The sequence below is a fragment of the Neoarius graeffei genome, chromosome 26, assembly GCF_027579695.1.
Source record: "Neoarius graeffei isolate fNeoGra1 chromosome 26, fNeoGra1.pri, whole genome shotgun sequence".
NCBI lineage: Eukaryota > Metazoa > Chordata > Actinopteri > Siluriformes > Ariidae > Neoarius > Neoarius graeffei.
This window is the reverse complement of record NC_083594.1, coordinates 39087826-39105638: the sequence shown is the minus strand read 5'-3', so window position 1 is coordinate 39105638 and position 17813 is coordinate 39087826. Positions and strand designations below refer to the sequence as shown.

General features: G+C 41.4%; 1 protein-coding gene across 8 annotated transcripts in view; it reads right to left on the bottom strand.

The window, feature by feature from the left end:
* The window catches only part of atp2b4 (ATPase plasma membrane Ca2+ transporting 4), a 289912-nt gene that overhangs the window by 35811 nt on the left and 236288 nt on the right, over positions 1-17813 (bottom strand). For all 8 annotated transcript variants that reach the window (XM_060910085.1, XM_060910082.1, XM_060910090.1 and 5 more), the window contains 2 exons: positions 17277-17468; positions 16416-16629 (listed from right to left, as the gene is read on the bottom strand). In XM_060910085.1, the coding sequence (XP_060766068.1) occupies positions 16416-16629; positions 17277-17468 (406 nt within the window). The remainder of the gene's footprint in view (positions 1-16415; positions 16630-17276; positions 17469-17813) is intronic.

Below are 17813 nucleotides of genomic sequence, written 5' to 3'. Positions count from 1 at the left end.
ACGGGAGAGCGGGTGCATCGCAAACTGTAAACAAAGCCAAATCGGGAAACTGAAGACGTGGTCAGGGATGGGCAAGGGTCAGTCGATCGGTGAACAGAATATCAGAGCTCAAGAGAGAGAACGAAGTCAGAAGTAAACGTAAACAAAGTTCAATAACGGGAAGTCAGGTAGATAGTCAAACGACTTGGTAACATCAGGCATGGGGGGACAGAACGATACTTCACAAAGTCAAAGTGTGAGAGCTGAGCTAATATAGCAGGGCTTTCCCCAAAGCATGGATAAGCGGAGCTGCACAACATCAGCGCTGCGCTGTCACTTGCACACCTAAAAAAAAAAAAAAAAACACAATACCATAAATTGAACAATGTAGAGTACTTTCCGCACCTAAGCATCTCCTATTCCCCTCTGAAAACGAGTAATAATTATAGAAATAGGAAGAGATTGTAATATATAGGTCTAAACTATCCTGGTACTCAACCCAGAAGCGAAAAAGGGTTTTGCTGCGTGCACTGACAGTCATGTGCAACCATACATAAAACCATGTAACAGGCGCTGGTCACTAGATGGTGCTGTTGCATGATTTGACCTAGATTCCCTATAATGTTCAATATTATGCATTTTTTGTTGAATCCAGCCACTGGGGGTGCATTAGCGTACTCTTGGTGCCGGTCCCAAGCCCGGATAAATTGGAGAGGGTTGCATCAGGAAGGGCATCCGGCATAAAACTGTGCCACATCTAACATGTGGAATGAAAAGAGAAATACCATACCGGATCGGTCGGGGCCCGGGTTAACAATGACCGCCTCTGGTACTGTTGGTCAACAGGGTGCCGGTGGAAAATGTGCTACTGTTGCGCCAAAACGGAGAAGGAAAAAGAGGGGGAGGAGGCGTGTTACGAGAGAGCGTGAAAGATGGAAGGGAAGGAGCTTAGAATTGAGGGTAGGAACACTGACTGGCAGAGCGAGAGAGTTAGCAGGTATGACGGAAAGAAGGAAGTTGGTCATTGTGTGTGCAGGAGTTGAGGTGGAAAGGAAGCACGGCCAAGAACATTGGAGATGGATGCAAGTTGTTTTATTATGGAGTCGATGGAAAGAGAAATGGTGTTGGTATTGTTTTGAGGGGAGAGTTGGTCAACAGTGTGATTGATGTGAAGAGGGTGTCAGATAGAATGATGGGCATGAAGTTGGAGATTCAAGGAGTGGTAATCAATGTTGTATGTGCGTATGCCCCACAGGTTGGTTGTGAGAATGAAGAGAAAGAGCCTTTCTAGGAAAAGATAGATGAAGTGGTAGAAAGTATACCAAGGGAGGAGCACGTGCTGATAGGAGCAGATTTCAACGGACATGTTGGCGAGGGAAACAGAGGAGATGAGGACGTGATGGGCAGATATGGCGTAAGAGAGAGAAATGTGGAAGGGCAAATGGTGGTTGATTTTTCAAAGAGGATGAATTTGGCAATAGTCAGTACATACTTCGAGAAGAAAGAGCAGCACAGGGTGACATTTAAGAGTGGAGGAAGATCTACACAGGTGGGCTACATACTTTGCAGAAGGGGTAACCTGAAGGAGATTGGAGACTGGGGAGAGTGTAGCTAGACAACATCAAGTGGTCGTGTGCAGGATGAGCCTGAAAGTGAAAAAGAGGAAGCATAAAATAGTGGAGCTGAAGATTAAGTGGTGGAAACTAAAAGAGGTTGAACATCAGAAGGAGTTTAGGGAAGAAATGAGACGAGCATTGAGTGGTCATGGAAGTCTGCCAGAAGATTGGAATACTACTGCTGTACTAGTAAGAGAGGCAGCAAGGAAGGTGCTAGGGTGGTCATCAGGAAGGAAGACAAGGAGACATGGTGGTGGAACAAAGAAGTGCAGGAAATTATAAAAGAGAAGAGGCTAGCAAAGAAGAATTGGGACGATCAGAGAGACGAGGAAAGCAGGCAGTTATACAGAGAGACAAGACAGAAGGCAAAAAGAGCGGTAGCAAAGGCGGAAGCAGATGCATACCAGGAGTTGTACAAAAGACTGGAGACCAAAGAAGGAGAGAAAGACCCTTACAGACTAGCTAGGCAGAGAAACAGGGAAGCAAGGGATGTACAGCAGGTAAGAGTGATGAAAGATGCAAATGGAAATGTGCTGACAAACAAAGAGTGTGTATTAAGAAGGTGGAAAGAGTACTTTGAGGATTTATTAAATGAGGAGAATCCAAGAGAGAAAAGGTCAGATTCATTGGAGACAGCAAATCAGGAAGCAGAGTTGGTTAGTAAGGATGAGGTGAGGGCAGCCATGAAAAGAATGAAGACTGGGAAAGCAGTTGGACCAGATGGTATCCCGATTGAGGCTTGGAGATGTTTGGGTGAGACGGCTGTGGAGTTCGTAACGAGATTGTTTAATAAGATCCTAGATAATGAGAAGATCCCAAATGAATGGAGAAAGAGTGCGCTAGTCCCAATATACAAGAATAAGGGAGATGTACAGAGCTGCAGTAATTACAGAGGAATAAAATTGATGAGCCACACCATGAAGCTATGGGAAAGGGTATTGGAGGCAAGATTGAGAAGAGAGATAGCAATCTGTGAGCAGCAGTATGGGTTTATGCCAAGGAAGAGCACGTCGGATGTAATTTTTGCTTTAAGAATGTTAACGGAGAAGTACAGGGAAGGCCAGAGAAAGTTACATTGTGTGTTTGTAGACCTGGAGAAGGCATATGATAAAGTGCCGAGAGATGAGTTATGGTATTGTATGAGAAAGAGTGGAGTGAATGAGAAGTTCAACTGCAGCTCAACACCTCGAAGACCAAGGAGCTGGTCATCGACTTTGGGAGGTCCAGACCAAGGTCACAACCAGTACTGATCGAGGGAGTCGAGGTGGAGGCTGTGGATTCCTACAAGTACCTCGGGCTGTGGCTGGATAGCAAGCTGGACTGGACTTGCAACACCAATCACTTATACAGGAAGGGACAGAGCAGGCTATACTTCCTTAGGAGGCTGCAGTCCTTTAACGTCTACAGGAAACTCCTGTGGATGTTCTATCAGTCTGTGGTCGCCAGTGTCCTGTTTTACACCGTGGTGTGCTGGGGGGGGCAGCACATCCAAGAAGGACACATCCAGGCTGGACAAACTGATCAGGCAGGCTGGCTCTGTGGTCAGCATGAAGCTGGACTCTCTGGTGACGGTGGCAGAGAAGAGGTCTATGGACAAACTATTGAACATCATGGACGATGCCAGTCACCCTCTGCACACCGTCATCAGCAACCAGAGGAGACTGTTCAGTGACAGAATGCTCCTTCCCAAGTGCAGGACGAACAGACTTAAAAACTCCTTTGTCCCTCATGCCATCAGACTGTACAACTCCTCTCTGGGGGGGAAGAGGGGTAACAGGAGGACAGAGGACAGGAAGGAGCAGTAGCCTAGCCTAACAATAAGCAATACCAGACAATGTGCAATATAAAGTGCAATATCTCTCCTGCTGCCCCCTTTCCCTTTTTTTCCCTCCTCTCTCACCCCCCTTCCTCTCTTCCCCATATCTTATTCTTTTTATATTTGTGTATATAAATACTTAATTTATCTAGAAGTTTTTCTCCATTTCTTTTCTGTTTATCTGTAATGATGCTGCTGGAATCTTAATTTCCCTGAGGGAACCCTTCCAAAGGGATCAATAAAGGTATCTAATCTATCTAATCTAAGTATATTAGAGTGGTGCAAGACATGTATGAGAACAGTGAAACAGCAGTGAGGTGTGCAGTTGGAACAACTAAAATGATTCACAGTGAAGGTGGGACTCCATCAAGGATCTGCTTTGAGTCCTTTTTTGCTTGCCATAGTGATGGATAGCTTGATGGATGAAGTGAGGCAAGAGTCACTATGGAACATGATGTTTGCTGATGATATTGTGATATGTGGTGAAAGGAGGTTGAGTTGGGTTTGGAGAGATGGGGGTATGCATTGGAACGAAGAGGAATGAAGGTGAGCAATACCAAAACAGAATACATGTGTATCAATGAGAATGGGGATGAGAGTGTAGTGAAGATGCAAGGAGTAGACGTAAAGTTAGTCGGTGAATTCAAGTACCTGGGGTCAACTGTGCAGGAAAATGGGGGCTGTGATAGTGAGGTGAGAAAGAGAGTGCAGGCAGGGTGGAGCAGTTGGAGAAGGATTTCGGGAGTCATTTGTGATAGGAAAGTCCCACCAAAAGTGAAAGGTAAGATGTATAAGACAGTAGTGAGACCAGCTGTGATGTATGGATTGGAGACCGTACCCTTAACGAAGAGACAGGGGGCAAAGTTGGAGGTGGCGGAGTTGAGGATGTTAAGGTTTGCAATGGGAGTGACAAGGTTGGACAGGATAAGGAACGAGCACATCAGAGGGACAGCACATGTGGAGAGCTTTGGAATTAAGCTAAAAGAGATGAGACTGAGATGGTATGGGCACATCCTGAGAAGAGATGCAGAGCATGTGGGAAGGAGAATGTTGAGGATGGAGCTGCCAGGCAAATGAAAATGAGGAAGGCCAAAGAGGAGACACATGGATGTGGTGAGAGAGGACATGAAAGTGGCACGTGTGGTAGAGAAGGCTACGGAAGACAGGGAGCAATGGAGACGAAAGATTCGCTGTGGCGACCCCTAATCGGGAGCAGCCAGAAGATGATGATTACCGTATTTTTCGGACTATAAGTCGCACTTTTTTTCATGGTTCGGCTGGCAATGCGACTTATAGTCCGGTGCGACGTATATATGTTTGTTTGTTTTTTTTCACCGCGGAATAACTGGAGCTGATGCTGAGTCTGACGACAGCCACGCAGAAGAAGAGGAAATGGCGCTTCATCTGCCGCTGGAGGCAGAGTTGTTCAGAAGCGACACCGAGGATGAGGAATTCAATGGATTTGCTGATTTGGAGTGAAATCGCCAGCTTGATAAACTTGATTGACCTGTGTTTTATTATTAATGATAGGCCTATAGTTATTTAAATAGTTATGTAGTGATTTTAGGCAGTGCTTAATTTGTGAAGTGGGAGGTCCCAGAACGCAGGAGGTGGGTGGGTCCGGCGACTCAAAAAAAAAAAAAAAAAAGGCGGGGGATGGTTTACTATAACTTTACGCACATGCGCTTATTGTGTGTGTAAAATAATAATAATAATAATAATAATATCAGACATTATGATCTTAGAAAACGCTTTAGTGACAAACAGTTACAGACAGTAATATGTCGTGATATTATATTATAAAATATTAATTTTTATTAGTCTATATATTAAATTATATATTACATTTATCTTCTAAAATAACAGACTGTACTCATCACAACCGGTTTATTTCACCATTGGAGATCAGATCACACAAGACATGAGTTAAATGACTCATTTTAAGGATTTAAGTAGGGGATTTAAAAGCGGTTGTTGTTGTTTTTTTCACTAGACGGTTGTTTTTACTACCGTACCTGTCTTTGGAGATGATATACCTATAGCCTACTTGACCTCTGATTTGATGAAATAAAATTCGACAAAAATGAAGAATGACACTCCTCGATGATGACTACAGCTTTAATAACACAGATGAAAGAGCCATGGGGCGATAATAAGCCCTACCGGTAAAAATAATCTAAAAGCAAACTGATTAATGCATCAGTAATAGGCTACTAATATTAGTTATAATAATAATATAGGCTATTAGTAATAACGATAGTGATAGTATTAAATATAGTAGTAGATATTTAAAATAATCAGACTAGGCTACTTGCAGGACAAAGGGCGCGTTATCACTGCTCAGCTGTTCGTTTATTAAATAAACAATGCAGTCGCGCAGTAACCACGCGCCGCTTATCAGATACAATCACAGATTCTATGGATAGAATAACCCTTCAAGAAAGTGCGACTTATAGTCCGGTGCGACGTATATATGTTTTTTTCGTCTTCATAATGCATTTTTTGGCTGATGCGACTTAAACTCCGGAGCGACGTATAGTCCGGAAAATACGGTATGTATTATTTGTTGTGCAATAAAATTAATTATTATACATACAGGCCACTTTTTCCAAGGAATAAAAAAAACATGCATTCTATTCCCTTCTAGTGGGTTTATTGATGGCATGCAATATCGTTATCATATTGCTTATCCTCCATGTATTATGCCACTTTCACCAATGGAGAATGAGTGTGCAATATTGTTATAATATCGCACGTTGTCAAGACAACACAATGTCACACTTCAGAGCTGATGCGAAGATCCAATGACAAAAGCTTTCTGCTGCGTGTGCGCACAATCATTTCCTTGTCAACCGAGAAAGAGAGAAGATCCAGTGCTAGGTTTAAGCACTAAATAAATGAACTGAAAACTGAAACTAAAGACGCGCTGAACACCTGAAAGGCTGCCAAAACTTCATTATATATTCTTTACGCATATTTACAAGAGAAAAACATACAAACGGACATTGAAAACTGGAAAAGAGACACATCGGAAGATGTAAAATTACAACCCCGATTCCAAAAAAGTTGGGACAAAGTACAAATTGTAAATAAAAACGGAATGCAATGATGTGGAAGTTTCAAAATTCCATATTTTATTCAGAATAGAACATAGATGACATATCAAATGTTTAAACTGAGAAAATGTATCATTTAAAGAGAAAAATTAGGTGATTTTAAATTTCATGACAACAACACATCTCAAAAAAGTTGGGACAAGGCCATGTTTGCCACTGTGAGACATCCCCTTTTCTCTTTACAACAGTCTGTAAACGTCTGGGGACTGAGGAGACAAGTTGCTCAAGTTTAGGGATAGAAATGTTAACCCATTCTTGTCTAATGTAGGATTCTAGTTGCTCAACTGTCTTAGGTCTTTTTTGTCATACCTTCCGTTTTATTATGCGCCAAATGTTTTCTATGGGTGAAAGATCTGGACTGCAGGCTGGCCAGTTCAGTACCCGGACCCTTCTTCTACGCAGCCATGATGCTGTAATTGATGCAGTATGTGGTTTGGCATTGTCATGTTGGAAAATGCAAGGTCTTCCCTGAAAGAGACGTCGTCTGGATGGGAGCATATGTTGCTCTAGAACCTGGATATACCTTTCAGCATTGATGGTGTCTTTCCAGATGTGTAAGCTGCCCATGCCACACACACTAATGCAACCCCATACCATCAGAGATGCAGGCTTCTGAACTGAGTGCTGATAACAACTCGGGTCATCCTTCTCCTCTTTAGTCCGAATGACACGGCGTCCCTGATTTCCATAAAGAACTTCAAATTTTGATTCGTCTGACCACAGAACAGTTTTCCACTTTGCCACAGTCCATTTTAAATGAGCCTTGGCCCAGAGAAGACGTCTGCGCTTCTGGATCATGTTTAGATACGGCTTCTTCTTTGAACTATAGAGTTTTAGCTGGCAATGGCGGATGGCACGGTGAATTGTGTTCACAGATAATGTTCTCTGGAAATATTCCTGAGCCCATTTTGTGATTTCCAATACAGAAGCATGCCTGTATGTGATGCATTGCCGTCTAAGGGCCCGAAGATCACGGGCACCCAGTATGGTTTTCCGGCCTTGCTCCTCACGCACAGAGATTCTTCCAGATTCTCTGAATCTTTTGATGATATTATGCACTGTAGATGATATGTTCAAACTCTTTGCAATTTTACACTGTCGAACTCCTTTCTGATATTGCTCCACTATTTGTCGGGGGGGATTGTTGATCCTCTTCCCATCTTTACTTTTGAGAGCCGCTGCCACTCCAAGATGCTCTTTTTATACCCAGTCATGTTAATGACCTATTGCCAATTGACCTAATGAGTTGCAATTTGGTCCTCCAGCTGTTCCTTTTTTGTACCTTTAACTTTTCCAGCCTCTTATTGCCCCTGTCCCAACTTTTTTGAGATGTGTTGCTGTCATGAAATTTCAAATGAGCCAATATTTGGCATGAAATTTCAAAACGTCTCACTTTCGACATTTGATATGTTGTCTGTGTTCTATTGTGAATACAATATCAGTTTTTGAGATTTGTCAATTATTGCATTCCGTTTTTATTTACAATTTGTACTTTGTCCCAACATTTTTGGAATCGGGGTTGTACAATTTGTACTTTGTCCCAACATTTTTGGAATCGGGGTTGTATGTTAAAAAGATTCTGTGCTAGCGAGTGACTGACAGTTTGTACACAAACATGGCCTCGAGGTTTGCTTCATTAAAAGTGGAAGATTTAGAGAGAATTTTGAAAGAGAAAGACGCGCTGAATACCTGAAAGGCTACCAAAACTTCACTGGATATTCTTCATGCATTTAATCTTCCGCATTAAATATATGGAAAAGCTGGAAAAGAAACACGTCGGAGATGTAAAACTTCTGCCCTAGCAAGTGACTCAAGTCCTAGCAAGTTTGTACACAAACATCGCCATGAAGTTTGCTTCATGAAAAACTGAAGATATATTTTGAAAGAGAAAGACGCGCTGAACACCCGAAAGGCTACCAAAACTTCACTGGATATTCTTCACACATATTTACAAGAGAAAAACATACCAACAGACATCAAAAAACTGGAGGAGAGAGCAATCGCGAAAATATTGCCAAAGCTCTACTTGGAGGTGAGGAAAAGTGACGGAGACTTTTACAAGAGGACTTCATTTGTGGACTTCAATCAGCAAAGCCATTTTGTTTTGAACAACTGCAATGTAACAATTAACTACTTCCAAAAGTAACTTTGAATTTGAACTGTCAACCTGTATATAGCTTGTATATAAGTTGGGTTGTTATTTAGGCTTTTTGGACTTGTACCATTTTTATTGTTCGAATTTTGACTTTGTACATTGAATTGACAGAACATTGAATTACATTCAATCAGCGTTCAATATTGGTAAATTACCCCCCATTCTTAACTTTTTGTAATATCTATAATTGTTCCATCGAATGTGTATGTATAATAATAATAATGGCTTTTTTTCATGGTATATCAGATATATTCCATTCAGCTAGCATGATACTGAACTTGTCTTGGACTCGTTCAAGATCATGCTAGCTGAATGGAACACATCTGATATACCATGAAAAAAGCCAGCCAATATTATTTAAATATTTCTCTGAATTGACTGTTTCCAATGTTTTCATTTCAAATCAAATGTTGCCCTTTAAATTTTGACCCTTGCATATTTGACAAGGTAAAAAGCAGCAAATTTAATAATGTTGAATTGTGCCTAAATCAGCCTGAGATGCCACCAGAACGTACCATTTGAAGCCTCTAATTTCAAAATTTTCCAGGGGAGGATACCTCCAGACCCTCCTAGCAGTAGGCCCTACGGGCCCCTTCAGGGCCGGGGCTCCGCATCAGTAGCACCGCTCTGATATTTTTTCTGGGGAAAGCCCTGTATCGGGAAGGTGATTGCTGATAAATTAGAGACAGGTGTCGAGGTTAGAATTCTGTTGATGAGGGTCACTCTGGCATTTGGGAAGTGTAGTCCAGAGCGGCCATGTTTGGAGGCTGCTCTGAACTCAGGTTTTCAGCGCTGTTACTGACAGATTTATTTCATCCATTTCAAAATAAAGCATTTTGTGTGAGTCGTCCGTTGATAAATGACGCAAGTCTGCACTGCGCCTTTATTACATTTGCATGCTGCTTTTGAAATTTGAAATAAACTATTTTTTAAATGTAATTTTTTTATTTTTTGAAACAATCACCTGTGTATTTATACTAAAACAATCATCTGCCTCAGGCTCAGTGAATATCAGTGAATAATAACCTTGACTTCATCTCGATTATTATTCACATAAATCACTTGATCTTTGACAAATAATTGCTAAATCTATATCTGACGACTGTATCATGCTAATTAATCATTATTACACTTTAGTGGTTTGGGAGATCAAATTGAATGTTGAGAAAGATTCAACAAAAGAATCATCATCATTCCTTCAGGGATGTCTATAGGCAATGTTACCTGAGTAAACCCAAGTGAGAACCCAATATTTCCCACGACACACAGGTATGGTATGATACAATTTCATGTCAATTTGTTCCGCCTTTGGAATAATACTCCCCCTAAAGTGAAGCAGCACTGTTTGTTATCTCAATGAGCTCACCAACACTAAGCCTGAGACACCCTTAGGCATGTGCGATGAGTAAGCAGCAGTGTACATGCAGCGTGTGAACCTCAGCAGTACTGTTTTTCAAAGGCTCTGAAGATTGCATTAAATTTGCATTAATTCATTCTGGCAGAAGCTTTTATCCAAAACAGCATACAAGCAATGCAAAATCCAGTCCAAGAACATAAACGAGAAGCTGCAGCTTCAGGCCTCGCGAAAGGGTTCAACACTGGCTCTCTGGCTGCCATGGGATCTGAACTCGCAGCTTTCACAACTTTTACTCACTGGTATAGAATGCTAACTGGTCAGCTTCCACTGCCTTGAGCTGCCAGAGGAACATCGTATCACCATGTGAGGTCAGTCATCCGACCTCAACAGACAGGGTGAGAAAAGAATCCACTATTCAAATGTGTGCTTTGCTTCATAATACTGAGGAATTTCAACAAAGCGGTCATGTTTATGACACAAGCATCTTCTCAGCTGGAGGATTTCTTTAGCAATTTGCATGGAAATCATTTGGGGAAAAAAAAGTTGGCAAGTGTTGTAAGTTTCCGAAGAAGAAATGACAAGATGGCAGAAATAAAAAAAATGACGCTAATTTAATGCGTACTCACGGTAAGACCGGATCAATCTTTCATTTATAAAAATCTGAAGTCTTAATTGCCAAATCTAGCCTTCTTTGCAACATCTGACCATCTTTTATGAAGTCTTTTATAGTGGAGACATAAATCTACAGAGCAGATGAATATTTCATTAGCAAGATTCATCATCTGCATAAAACCTCCTGGTATATAAACACACAAACTCATCAGAAGTAAAAGACTAGATTTTTGTTTGTTTATTTAATTAAAATCCTATTCAGAAAGCCTGTTCAGGGTAGTACTCCTGACTCCTGAATGAAAGACTCAACAAAAAGTTGATCAAATTTTTGATCAATAGGTTTTGATTATTATATTTTTATAGAGGGGCGGCACGGTGGTGTAGCGGTTAGCACTGTCGCCTCACAGCAAGAAGGTCCGGGTTCGAGCCCCATGGCCGGCGAGGGCCTTTCTGTGCGGAGTTTGCATGTTCTCTCCGTGACCGCGTGGGTTTCCTCCGGGTGCTCCGGTTTCCCCCACAGTCCAAAGACATGCAGGTTAGGTTAACTGGTGACTCTAAATTGATTGTAGGTGTGAATGTGAGTGTGAATGGTTGTCTGTGTCTATGTGTCAGCCCTGTGATGACCTGGCGACTTGTCCAGGGTGTACCCCGCCTTTCGCCCGTAGTCAGCTGGGATAGGCTCCAGCTTGCCTGCGACCCTGTAGAACAGGATAAAGCGGCTAGAGATAATGAGATGAGATATTTTTATAGAGTAACAAGATTATTTGTACATTTGTAAATATTTTTCAAACTTATGGTTTGCAATTGATATTAATAAAATATCATAAATTCAGTAAAAAGAAGAAAATATATAACAGCAGCAGCCACTCGGTACGAGCATGGCCACTAATGCAAGCTCGTCTACTTGTTTTTGAGGAGAGAAAAAAAAATTCATCCTGCACAGGCATGTTAGAAGTATTATTAAACTAATATTCCTAACCGTGTTTTAGAAAACAAAGAAAAGTTGCCGTCGGCAGCAGCGTGTTCCAAAAATGTCCCAAAATTCAGTTGAGATAATGCAGTTATGACTAACGTCAGCCTTAACATGAAACAGCTTTATTTACGCTGACTGGCAGGCTAATAAATCTAATAGGATAATACTATTCAGGCATCTCCGGATATCCTTAATGATTATTACCAATTCTCATGGGATAAGATCTAAATTGTATTTCTAGCCACTGCCACTTAAAGGGTTGGAACATCCTTTATTATAGCACATTTGTTTAAATGACTTCATTTCAAATACTGTAAAATTTGAACTGGAACAAAGTAGATATAATCTAAATCTAAAAAAGCCAATAAGATCACTATTACGCCACATGTTTTTATGGATAATACTACTCCTGTCTATGAGTATTTTATCTTTAAGTTTCACTGATTTACCATCCAAATCCCCCTGGCCTGTCAGTTGTCTGCATCCATCGTGGGCACACTTCATCTACCACTGGCTTACCAGGCCTGCCACAGCTTCCACAGAGACACAACCATTCACACCTATGGGCAATTTAGAGTAGCCAGTTAAAGGTGGACTGCCTTTCAGATTTTTCAAGTGTAGATCATAAAAAGAATTTTCCCTGAAACCCAGTTATTTTTGTTTAGTGGAGCGAAAGCTACTGAATTCGAATCACAGACTTCCAATTTTATTCGTTTTTTTAAAAATAGAACAATTAATGAATTTAGGGCCATGTGGCCCTAAATTCTCCACTATTTTTTCTTGCTTCACCATGACACAATACAAGATACTACGTCATGAATCACGTGGTGGGCTTTCCCCGTTCAAGCAAGGCATTGTGGGATACAAATTTGAAACGGGAGAAAAATGGAGGATGCAAATGAAAGACTGACTACAGTAACGGAAAGCGAGAAGAAAAGATGTTATGTTGTGAAGGAAAGGGAACGCAGGACCAAACTAATAAATATCGGCGGTCAGTGAGCGCCTCAGTGTGATCAGCTGTTCGTTTAGTGACAGAATGATGTAACTGTCAGTGTACAGTCAAGGTAAACCTGTAGATGGCAGTAATGCGACACTGGATGCCAGCTGCCGTAAAACCCAAAAGATGTAGAAAAAGAAGACGGTACACCTGCGTATGCACACACGGACTTCCTCTGTCTGCTTGACTGTGTGAAGCGGGAGAAAAATCCCCTCAAATTCAATAACTTCCCAGCCACAGAATGGCCTGGTTTAAGATATTACAGAAATAAACATATAATCACCATGACCAAATTTCAGACGGAACTAAATTTCACCGATTTTATGAAATCGAAAGGCTGTCTAGTTTGAACCTAACTGCATGTCTTTGGACTGTGGGGGAAACCCATACAGACACGAGCAGAACATGCAAACTCCACACAAGAAATGCCCCCGTTGGCCGTAAGGTTCAAACCTGGAAAATTCTTGCTGTGAGGCAACCGCGCTAACCACTGCACCACCGTTCCCATCCAAATGTCTCATCTCATCTCATTATCTCCAGCCGCTTTATCCTGTTCTACAGGGTCGCAGGCAAGCTGGAGCCTATCCCAGCTGACTACGGGCGAAAGGCGGGGTACACCCTGGACAAGTCGCCAGGTCATCACAGGGCTGACACATAGACAACCATTCACACTCACATTCACACCTACGGTCAATTTAGAGTCACCAGTTAACCTAACCTGCATGTCTTTGGACTGTGGGGGAAACCGGAGAACATGCAAACTCCACACAGAAAGGCCCTCGCCGGCCACGGGGCTCGAACCCGGACCTTCTTGCTGTGAGGCGACAGTGCTAACCACTACAATACCGTGTCGCCCCCATCCAAATGTCTCTTCCTTTAATAAAAGCACGCATTTAGGCCATGTTCAGCCTGTTCAAATGTCTTTTTTGCATATCTGATTTTATATCCAATTTTCCTGATTGACTGCCCAGATTATATATCGCAAGTGATCAGATCTAATCTGTGTGTGGCAATCCTCAATAACAATCATATTCACTTTTTTTCCTTTGCTATAGTAATGATATTGCGCCCAAAATTAGTAGCAGTTCACTGTAGCAAAGCGAGAGAACAATCATCTTATCCTGCCTTGAACCCAGGTCTACCGGGTGCCAAACCTGCACCCTGACCACAGCACCAAAGAACCAGGCTTGTTGGTATGGTAGTCAGAGCAAATACTCAACTGTAGTGACAGGCACTCCGTCACACTCGTAAACAAACCAAAATGAAAGGTAATGAAATGGGCTTTGCTTATTTACCATATGGCGATGTGCAGCCGTAGTACAGGTTTTATAAAAATAACAAAAATAACGAGACTGCGTCAGACGTTGGAGGCTTGCCTGCTCTGCTTTATTTTGTGTACCACCAAACTAGCAGGTCAAAACACACCTGGAAAAAAAAAAAAAACCCTCTGCCTTCAATAATAAATAAATAAATAAATAAATAAATAAATAAACAAACAAACAAACAGCTGAAATCTGATCATAGCAGTCAGACCTAAATGGATTTGCAAAAATGTGATTTGAATCGTATTTCAAACCACATACGAATGTGGTTTGAAACAGATTTGCAGAAATCGGATCTCGGTGCAGATCCCTTGCTGCAAATGATCGGATTCTAACTGGATATGCGCTTAAATGGATTGGACGGGCAGTCTGAGCATCGCCCAGGAGTTGCATTAGGGATACGATTGCAAGCAGTTAGGCTTAATAACAGTGATTTAGGTTTCTTTATTTATTTGTAATCCCATATCATTTTCTTTTGGTCTGTGTCAATGCTATTGATGGATGGAATAACAGATGCAAGTGTTCAGGTGTGGGGCGGCACAATGGTGTAGTGGTTAGCACCGTTGCTTCACAGCAAGAAGGTTCTGGGTTTGAGCCCAGTGGTTGACGGGGGCCTTTCTGTGTGGAGTTTGCATGTTCTCCCCGTGTCTGGGTGGGTTTCCTCCAGTTCCCCCACAGTCCAAAGACATGCAGGTTAGGCGAACTGATGGGTCTAAATTGACCGTAGGTGTGAATGTGTGTGTGAATGGTTGTTTGTCTCTGTGTCAGCCCTGTGATGATCTGGTGACTTGTCCAGGGTGTACCCCACCTCTCGCCCATAGTCAGCTGGGACAGGCTCCAGCTTGCCTGCGACCCTGCACAGGATAAGCGGTGATGGATGGATGCGTTCACGTGTAATAAGTGCATCATGCATCTTCAATAAAGACTGACTGCTTTGGCGTTTTCTCTTTTATTACAACTGCTTATCAACTGTTTATCAAGCACATACCATGTTAGTAGACTATACATTTACAGTATGTTAGAAACATAGAAAACCTGAAGCTGACAGGAAAACGTCCTTTTGAATATGTATAGGTGATTGTTCTGTGTTTAAATAAACGTTATTTTAGCTTGTTGTAGTGAGACAATATACGAATTTCCTGGTTTCACAGTTATAATTTGTGATGATATAGGACACTGTAATAGAAGCAAGTTGTTTACAAAATCACGTTGTCTGTTATCACCCAAATGAGGATGGGTTCCCTTTTGAGTCTGGTTCCTCTCGAGGTTTCTTCATGTTGTCTGAGGGACTTTTTCCTTGCCACCATCACCACAGGCTTGCTCAATGGGGATAGATTAGGGATAAAAGTATGAATGAACAAAGAAATCCTTGCAAATTTGTTCATTTACCTGGGCTATATATTTCCTCAATTTTTTTTTAAAATCTTATAGTAGGTACAGAGATACCCTGGGAATAAATACATCACCCATGTAAAACTAATCCCCCTCCCATCCCAAATAAAGCAACACATTATGGATTGCTTAAAACATTTGTTGCAAAGGTATATTAAATCATGTTTGCCAGTAGAAGAAAGTATGACTCTGATTTTCCAGCACACTACAGCGACTGTCCACGGTTTTAAGTGTTAGATCTCAAGTTATTATTTTGATTACCTTATTAAATGTATTTCTATTGTATTCCATCTCATTTTTAAGAATACCGGTATTGTCAGAGTTGAGAAATCACGTTTAGCTGCCAGTTCCACCGACAACCCACCCAAAGAGCGATGCATTAAAAGGAGAACTGAAGGCAAATTTATCATCAAAATTCTATTTCTCATTTTATTAAATATAGGAATGCATTCTGATAGCTATTTTATCACTGCTATAGCAAGTTATGAGTGTCTGAAATATGAAATGTAATATAGTCCGTATGTCAAAGCAATGGCCGTAAACGAGATTCGTTGAGACCTGTGCGAGACATCGTAGGACGGAAGTAAAACGTACAGCAGAAATCAAAGTGACCGACATCTGCCAACATTATCAAAAGACACGCGCGCCCTCTTTCGAATGCTGATGTAATCAAGCCGGAAGTTTTGTTTGTTTTGATAGCAATCAGGAAAGTTTGAAAAAAGTACAGTAGGCAGATATCGTCATTTAAACTCGTTTTTGTGCAATATTTCGTTTGGAAAGCAATTTTCAAAATGGCGGCACTGACACCTGGCTGACACTTCACGTTTCGAAGTCTCACACAAGTCTCGTGAAGATCACACGGATAAGTGACGCCTGCCGTGGACCAAACGAACTAAATTCAACACGGCTAAAAACCGAATAGGCCGATAAGTATAATATTTAATTGCAATTAGTTGCCAATATGAGTCACGATACAAGGTTACTAAAACCAAAAATGTCATTGAATAACACGTTAATTAAGAAATAAAGCAAGTTTAAAAATGACTTCAGTTCTCCTTTAAGTGTTGCCCAAAACCTTACCGGCAAACAGCAAGGTGAAGGTCACAGTCAGCTGGTAGACGGCATGGCCCAGGATGTTCTTCATCATGGTTCTGGAGATGAGTGGCTTGTTTCGACCGTACGGTTTGCGCAACAGCAGGGCCTCGGTGGGTGGTTCAGTGGCTAGAGCCAGAGAGGCCAGTGTGTCCATGATCAGATTCACCCAGAGCATCTGCACTGCTTTTAGCGGAGAGTCCTATGACACACACACACAAACTCATTAATAAACCGGACTCTACACAACAAAGAACACAAACCAGAGAAGGCAGGCTGTCTGACAGTCTTCCGATTCCATTAGCTCATTATTATCTTCAATCTAACCAGATTATCATAAAGACAGAGACAATAAACAATGCAGCGCAGATTATTAGCATTATCCCCTGTTTTTTGCTTTAGTTTTTCCATATATATAAGGTTAGATAAAAACCATATAAAAACCACAGTATAAAATCATTTCAGTCATGCCAATATCCATTTTAATTTGTATTTTAAAAAATTTTAATGTATTATGGTACATCTTTTAAAAGATATGTTTAATATTTCTAGCCCATGTCATGATTTGCACACATACTTTGCATGAAACATACTGCTACTATTATTACTGCTACTACAGTTTGGTATCAAAAGTACAGGGACTCTTTTCTTTCAGAAACAAAATCTAATGAAACAAACACTTGGCATTCCCTACACTCTAGTCTTGCAGATGCTGAGCCATGTTTTCACTGGGGGCATCCAATTAGCTCACAAGGGTCGATTAAGACCCACAACAATGGCTCACGCATCATAGCCATGCTACTATCACAAAATCAGAGTGCTGCTTGGGCCAGAAGGTCGAGGTTCCACCTGTGTAATGCAGGCGCCAGTGAAAGCCACGATGACGGCCACTACGTTCACGGTGAGCTGAAACTGCAAGAACTTGGAGATGCTGTCATAGACGTTACGGCCCCACATTACGGCCTTTACGATGCTGGTGAAGTTGTCGTCGGTCAGGATGATGTCAGAGGCTTCCTTAGCCACGTCAGTCCCAGCAATACCCTGAGGGACGGAAAGCAAACAAAACTGATGATACAACAATATTTGTCCCATTTTTGTGTATATTGATTGCATATGATGCGTAATTTATAGTAGCAGAGTAGGCTTTTGCATCTGTTGGTCATATTATATTGAGAAAGGTTTGAACTTTATATATTTCCTGCAACGCGAGTACATTCAATCAAGCAATGCCTCAAAAAAGAAAGACTTAATAAGATTCTCTCACTTTAGGTTCAGACGCTTGATAATGAAACATGATAAATGGCTGACCTTGTTCATATTGCTGCCCCTATATAAAACTATAAGCTTTCTGACTCCATATGGTTTAATCAGGCTGTATGCATCTTC